The following is a 7,429-nucleotide window of genomic DNA, read 5'->3' as shown; positions in this document are numbered from 1 at the left end:
CTCTCTGAGGGCCAGACGTGACCGAAGTACGCCCACAGTGCAATAAATCAAGTCACCTTGTGTTTCACCTTTGACTATGAAATGCCGTTTATTTATTTGGCATTCTGAGCATGGTTTTGCAACCAGGTTTGGAACCAGGTTTCTGTCTTTCCAGGTTGTTTTGCTCATTATTTTAGAATGCGGAGAAAGAGAAGGAGAGAGAGAGAGAGAGAAACTGAACTACTGAACCAGGAACAGAATGATCTGATAGGTCCTAAGAGAGGGGAGGAGGAGCGCGCCCCCGGCCACAAGGTTGCGGGGAGGAGCGCGCCCGCAGCCCCAGGGTTGCGGGGCGGAGCGCGGGTGCCGCGTGCCGCACACTGGCGGCGGGAAGGGGGCAGCAGCGCCCCCGCCTGGTTCCCGCGCTTGGGGGCCGGGCACGTCCCGCCAGCCCAGGTGCGTCGAGAGCGCACACCGCGGCTGGCGCTCTTCCGGATTCGGCGGCTCCCGCGCCTGGCGTGTGCCGGGGCGGCGGCGGCGACAGGCGAGGGGCGCGGCGCCCACTGATTTGCGGCCGGCAGGCTGCAGCGAGCGCCGCGGACCGGCTGGAGCCGGGCTGAGCCGCCGCACCGGCCTCCCGCCACACACCGCGGGGGCGCTCGGGGACCGCAGCGCGGGCGCTCACGGGCGGCGCGGGGACCCTCGCCCGGCCTCGCGCCCGCCTTCTCAGGGGCCGCGGCCACGGGCACCTCGGGCCCGCGGCCCCTCCGCCTCCAGTCTGGGAGCTCCCGGCCCCACTCTGCCATTGCCTATGGGGATCCGAGAGTTTCCTGGCGGCGCACCCGGGGGCAAAAGCATCACCATGTGAGTAGCGCCCCGCGAGCGGGTGCGCCAGCGGGCGGCCGGGGGCCCTCGGCAGCCGGGACGCCGGGAGGTCTGAGGCTTGTGGGGGGGGGGGGGGGGACGGCGGCGCGCGCGGTGGAGCTGCTCGGGAAGTTTAGGGCATCCTCTCCCTCTCCATTCGCCCCAACCTGCTCTGCCCCGAAGCGCCCGGCGCCGGCTCCGGAGACGGGACCCGACGCCCAGGCTGCTGAGGGAGCTGGGGAGCGGTGGGAGCGGGGAAGCGCCGGCCCTGCGGCCGCAGCGGCCCCTAACGGGCACAGGCTGCGCCCTGCTCGCCCTCCGATCTCACCGCCCTTCTCTCCCTCCCCGCCCACCTGCCCGCGGCCTCAGTGGCATGAGGAGGTCACCGGACGTCAGCCCCAGGAGACTGTCCGACATCAGCCCCCAGCTGCGGCAGCTCAAGTACTTGGTGGTGGACGAGGCGATTAAGGAGGATCTGAAATGGTCGCGCTCGGTGGAGGACCTCACCAGCGGGCCCGTGGGGCTCACGTCCATCGAGGAGCGGATCCTGCGCATCACCGGCTACTACGGCTACCAGCCCTGGGCGGCGAGCTACAAAAGTAAGACCCCCTCGCCGCATTTCCCCGGTCCGCCGGCGCATCTCCCCCGGCGGATGGCACGGCAGCCTCGGGGAGCGCGCGCAGCCCTGCGCCCAGCCGCCCCGCTCCCCGCGCTGCCCTGACCGCAGACACTGACGCGGGTTTGCACGTTTTAGGAAGAGGCCCGGAGACGGTTTTCCCGCCACCTTTGGGAATATCTGATCCATTTTCTTAAATCCCCTCTCCTTCCCACAGACACCTCTCTGTCTTTATCCCTTTACGCTTGAGATGTCACAATAAGGAGACAGATTGGGAACTCAGTGTGTCCTGCACTGTGTGGCTTCTCTGGGGATACGAACGTGTCAGACGCCCCGGGTCGGGGCTCAGCTGGCTTGGTTAGAGACGACAGACTTAGCACGCTTGGATTTTAACTCTTCCCTGGGTCTCCTAGGCCCCGATGATGGAGGACAATTCTCGGGGCCTTCATGTTAGATCTCATTCACTCCCTTTGCCCCAGGTCTTTAGCTGCCCTCAGTGTGGAGGTTCTATATGGATCATTCTAGCGATTGGCATTTGGTCCCTGAGAGATAAACGGTCGGTGCCAGGTGGAGCGCCTGAAACTTTTCTTTGCCACTGGCCCCAGTGGATGGCTCTGGCAATGCTGTGATCAGTTATACAGAGGTTACCTGTGTGACCAGGACTAATTTGGTGGACACTTCTTTCTCTCATTTTGGAAGGGAGAAGTTGGCTCTAACAAATTCAAGAACCTATAACTGTAAGCCACAATTCGGTGGCCTCACCACTGTCGTTTGACAGGCAGAAAGAGAGCCGTTTATCACCTCAGTCAGTCAAAGAGTTGAGTATGGCTTCGTTCCATATGTAATCAAGACTAACAGCTTAATGATTTTGAGATATGGTTTTACCCTTCATGGCTTGAGATTGGAACATATTTTATTGGTCCTTAGGAACAAAAAATCAGGCTTTTGTAAATTAGTCATATTGAGTTCTAAAAATACGTCTCCCTTTAGTTTTTTCATAAAACGCTGGATTCCAAGCCAAAGGTCAGTGGTATGCTAGCAGTTAGCTGGTTACTTTTAAGTTATTTGCAGGAAGAAACATAAGATTTTAATGTTTTGTTTCATGCCGTTACTTGTTTTTAAAGGTCGGGGTGATTGCCTTTAACTCTGTATTAACCTTTAAAAGGTTATCTGCCTCTCCTCTAATCTCCTGCTTCTGCTGCTAAAATTGTAGCTGATAAATTGGCTTTGGATCCCGGAAGGGAGAGAAGGGACCAAGTTTTCTTTTCAGCTGAGAAACGTCAGGTATAGGATAAAATAATGAAAACCCATTGGAAACCATTTCTATTATAGATAGGGGTAGGACACTCAGTTTCTATTTCCACTTTCTAAATTTCGTTTAGAAATGGTCTGTTTCTTATTTCTCTTCTCAGCTTTCTTAGTAAGAAATTAGAACTGTCTAAAGACAGTTGTACAAATTATAGCCTTCATAGAGTCGTCTCTTTAGCCCCTGGAATCATAAGGTTTATCATTGTAATTCTAAACATTTGCAACTGGCCCCATGAGCTTTACAGAAATTTTCACCAAGGCTTGTGACTTTGCAGGGTTGGAGGGGAGCTTTCGGCAGTGACTGACGGTGTTCGGTACAAACATTTTATAATTAAGGCAGGGGGAGGGCCATATGGAAAATGAGTAGTACCGTGTACCACCAGTGGTATTCTTAAATACCCTCTCTCTGAGGCTTCATTGAAGGAATAAAGAGCAGCAGACAAGGGTACAGTGGTCATTGTAATCAGAAGAAAATCAGCTCACTCCCCCCTCTATTCCTGTGAAGATTCTTCTTTATTCCAAGAGATTTCCTTTCTACTAAGATGCTTTAGGTGACACCTGACATTTTGATGAATGAATTGGATTTTAAGTTTAAATTTAGAGAAGCTTATGTTTTATTAATGTAGCCAGAGACGTTTTACGGCAGTACTTTGGCTGTTTGCTATTTCTACCCAAGTAGAAAAAAATAATAAAGAGGCTTACCTATCTGTTGCTATCAGTGAGTTATTTTATTTGTGGGTTAATAATCACACTCGGCTAACTGGAGGGATGATGACTGGGAAATAAATATTCTTCTCAGGGTCTCCAGAGTAAGTTATGGGATGTTCCAGGCCTCATCCTTGACATTATTGTGTCACCTTTGAATCATTTTTCAAAGTGGCTTCTCTGTGTCCCCACTGAGGGAGTTGACAGCGAGAGTGTCTGGACTAGTTGAGAGTGTAAGTTAGCTGCCTTTGTAGCAGCAGCAATTATTTGAATGACCAAGTAGTCACTGTTATCCTCTTAATTTTTAGACTTTGTTTTGGGTGGTGAAGATAAATGAGGTGATTGCAAACAGTGCAGAAATGATCTTTGTTTGGGATTCTCAGCCCAATCAGTGGGTTGAACAGATTTTACTCTCAACAAGTGACTTCTTGGGAGGAATTGTTTAAAAAAAATCCTAAAGACCCCTGGGTCTGAGAGGGTCGGTTTGTATGTAACATTCAACTGAGAATTAAGCTGTTGATACAAACAAGCAGGTGGGAGGGTTGAATTCCTCTTCTCAGTAGTCACAGCCCTCCGATTCCACATTGCCTGGTTTTGAACCAAATGCCTGGGCAGTTTTCCTGCAGATTCCTTGGCTTCCCAGCTGCGAGTGTACCCAGAGCCCGGAAGGCACTTGGTCCACAGTAGTTGCTCAGTTAATAGTGGGTTTTTAAAAAAATATGTTAAAAAAATTTGTTTTATTGTGGTAAAAATCACATAACATAAAACATATTACTTTAACCATATTTAACTGTACGGTTCAGTGGCGCTAAATACATTCACATTGTTGTGCAACTCTCACCATCATTCATCTCCCAAATTTTTCACCTTCCTATACAGAAACTCTGTTCCCATTAAACACTAACTCCCTATTTCCCCTCCCCACCTCCACCCCCGGCCCCTGGCATCTACCAGTGTACCTTCCGAGTCTATGAATTTGACTGTTCTAGGTATCTCATATAAGTGGAATCAAACAGTATTTGTCAGAACAAATGGAATGGAATTTTTAAACAAATGGAATTCATTTTTAAAGTTAACTTTAATATATGTCCTGCAAACAGATTGTACCTTCTTTTTTTGCCCCCCGTGCTATATAGTTGGCCCTCATCAGCCATCTACTTCATGCATAATAGTGTACATACGTCAATCCCAATCTCCCAATCCATCCCACCTCCCCTTACCCCCTTGGTGTCCATACGTTTCTTTTCTACGTCTGTGTCTCTGTTTCTGCTTTGCAAATAGGTTCATCTGTACCGTTTTTCTAAATTCCACATATACGCATTAATATATGATATTTGTTTTTCTCTTTCTGACTTACTGCGCTCTGTATGAGAGTCTCTAGGTGTATCCACGTCTCTGCAAATAGCGAAATTTCGTTCCTTTTTATGGCCAAGTGATATTCCATTGTATATATGTACACCACATATTCTTTATCCATTCCTCTGTTGATGGACATTTAGATTGCTTCCATGTCCCAGCTAGTTGCTCAGTTAATATTTGTTGAATGAGTGAATGGATGCGGCCTGAAACATCGACCTCTGGAAGAGAGAACCTTTGAATGTACCTTCATAGTGATTTGTGTTGTTTAATTCTTTTTTTGGCCACTCTGCACGGCTTGCAGGATCTTAGTTTCCTGACCAGGGATTGAACCCGGGTCCTCGGCAGTGAAAGCGTGGAGTCCTAACGACTGGACCACCAGGGAATTCCCTATTACTTAATTCTTTATGCTGACTTATGTTAGGTTGGAATTGCTTTACCCTTTCCTTAGTCTTCCATGGTATGTGCCATCCTTGGCTTTCTGAACCATAGACTACACCAGAATCCTTTTTTTTTGAATTGTCTTTAGTTTATTTAAATATAATGAATTACATTGACTGATTTTCTAATATTAAAATTATCTTGTGTGCCTACAGCAAACCCTCATGATGTTTTTGTGTTTTGTTTTTTAATTGAAGTATAGTTGATTTACAATGTTGTGTTAGTTTCTGGTGTATAGTAAAGTGATTCAGTTATACATATATCCTTTTTCATATTCTTTTCCATTATGGTTTATTACAGGATATTGAATATAGTTCCCTGTTCTATACAATAGGACCTTGTTGTTTATCCATCTTATGTATAATAGTTTGCATCTGCTAATCCCAAACTCCCAATTCAATCCAACCCTCCCCCGCTCCCCTTCCTCCTTGGCAACCACAATAGACCAGAATTCTCCATGGCAAGCTTTGAGTTAGCCCAGGGTTTCTCACCTTCAGCACTACTGACACTTTGTACTGAATGAACCTTTATTATGGGGGGAGGGGATCCTGAGCGTGGGAGGGAGTTTAGCAGCCTCCCTGGCCTCTAGTTCACCCCCCCCCCCCCCCCGCAAGTTGTGACAACCAAAAGTGTTTCCAAACAATGCCAGATGTCCCGTAGGAGTGATGAGAAGTCCTCATTGAGCCTCACCCCAAATTTCTGCTGCAAGTGAACTGTCCTCCGTGGAGCAGTTGTGCTAACTGAGTAGGCCTGCCTTCTGAATTCTGGGCCTTCTCTTCTCTTCCTTCTTCCTGAACCACTTCTTGGGTTTCCAGGAGGGGCCAGGCTAGAATAAACAGCTTTCTGAAAGAGCCAGTTGCTTCTGCAGCTAAAGGTGATTCCACACCCACTCACCGTAAATTGATACCCTGTAGAAAGTGCTTCAGAACTCCAACAGTTTGGAAAGCTTTTCTAGTGATTTCCTTTTCCTTTCCCCTCCCACCTGTGCCACAGCAGAAGAGAAATGACTGGCTGGAATCTCTTCTGCCTCCCCCTTTCTTATTCCTCTGGGATAGATGGCAGTTGGGGAGGAGATGGCCATGGCCCTGGAGAGGAAGAGGAGGGCGGAGAGCAGGACTGAGCCATGCCGATCGTGGACAGCAGAGGCCCAGGTGCCGGATGCAGTGGGGCACTGGTGGCATTTGAGCACAGGGAGGCTGGAAGCCAGTGGGTCTTGGAGATCCCAGACACAGGTTCTTATGCGGGATGAAAGAACATCTATATATGCTCCTTTATTTTCATTTATTCATTTAGCAAAGTTTTCACGGGCCCAGCCACTCTGCGGCATGTGGGATCTTCCCAGACCGGGGCACGAACCCGCGTCCCCTGCATCGGCAGGCGGACCCTCAACCACTGCGCCACCAGGGAAGCCACATTTAGCAAAGTTTTTGAGAGCATTTATGATGCCCATGGCTGAGGTGTGCCCTTGTTGAGAAACAGAAATCCACAGACACATTGTTCACAGCAGGGATGCGTTACTTAGCAAAAGGTTTCCCTAAAGGATGTTTTCACATAGTGAGCTCACAAACTTTTCTAGTAAAGAAACTTTCTAGGAATAGCTTTTGGAGCTATACACTTGACCATACTATACACTTGACTCCTGAGTGGGCTTATTAATACTTCATGGTGCTGGTATGTGCAAATACAAATGATTTTTTTTTTTTTTAATGCTGATGGGTTTAGTTTTTAAGTCATTTTTAGAGTAGACGGTGGGCTAATCCCAAATGGCCACCCCATCTCCAGCCTATCCCATCCAGCCTGCCATTGGCGACTTGAATCAAGGTTAAGAGCCTGTGGATTACTGAGCAAAACCCAGTTTACATTGGGGGAGGTTTTGTAGTTCAAGCTGAGAAAACGTGAGGGCATTGAATAGCTCACCTAGTGACAAGGAAATCGCATGTTTCAGGATCCTCCAGGTTTCAAATGTTAGGAAGGGTTTGTGTGAGGTGAGGGGGGGGGGAGGTTTATGGAGAAGGACAATCTTTCTACTTCTGTGTGCCCTTTCAGACCAGACCGTAGAGGTTGCTTATGTGGTTTCCAGTGATAACTGGAACAGTGGCTTGTAGTATAATTGAATTCACATGGTGAGCTCACATGGTGAGCGACTTCTGTTTGATCCTC

General features: G+C 48.8%; 1 protein-coding gene across 4 annotated transcripts in view; it reads left to right on the top strand.

The window, feature by feature from the left end:
- Window positions 1–375: 375 nt before the first annotated feature.
- SLC35F3 (solute carrier family 35 member F3) overlaps window positions 376–7,429 on the top strand; it is a 295,313-nt gene continuing 288,259 nt past the window's right edge. For 3 of the 4 annotated variants that reach the window (XR_010839006.1, XR_010839007.1, XM_059054626.2), the window contains exons 1-2: window positions 659–843; window positions 1,213–1,442. Coding sequence is in view for 2 of the 4 variants with exons in the window: in XM_059054626.2 (XP_058910609.1) it covers window positions 791–843; window positions 1,213–1,442 (283 nt within the window). In the remaining 2 variants the exon portion in view is untranslated. Of the gene's footprint in view, window positions 436–658; window positions 844–1,212; window positions 1,443–7,429 lie in introns of those variants that run through there. The other variant, XM_067025696.1, reaches the window with a different exon arrangement.

Source organism: Kogia breviceps, chromosome 2, assembly GCF_026419965.1.
Source record: "Kogia breviceps isolate mKogBre1 chromosome 2, mKogBre1 haplotype 1, whole genome shotgun sequence".
Lineage (NCBI taxonomy): Eukaryota > Metazoa > Chordata > Mammalia > Artiodactyla > Physeteridae > Kogia > Kogia breviceps.
This window is presented reverse-complemented; position numbering and strand designations above follow the sequence as displayed.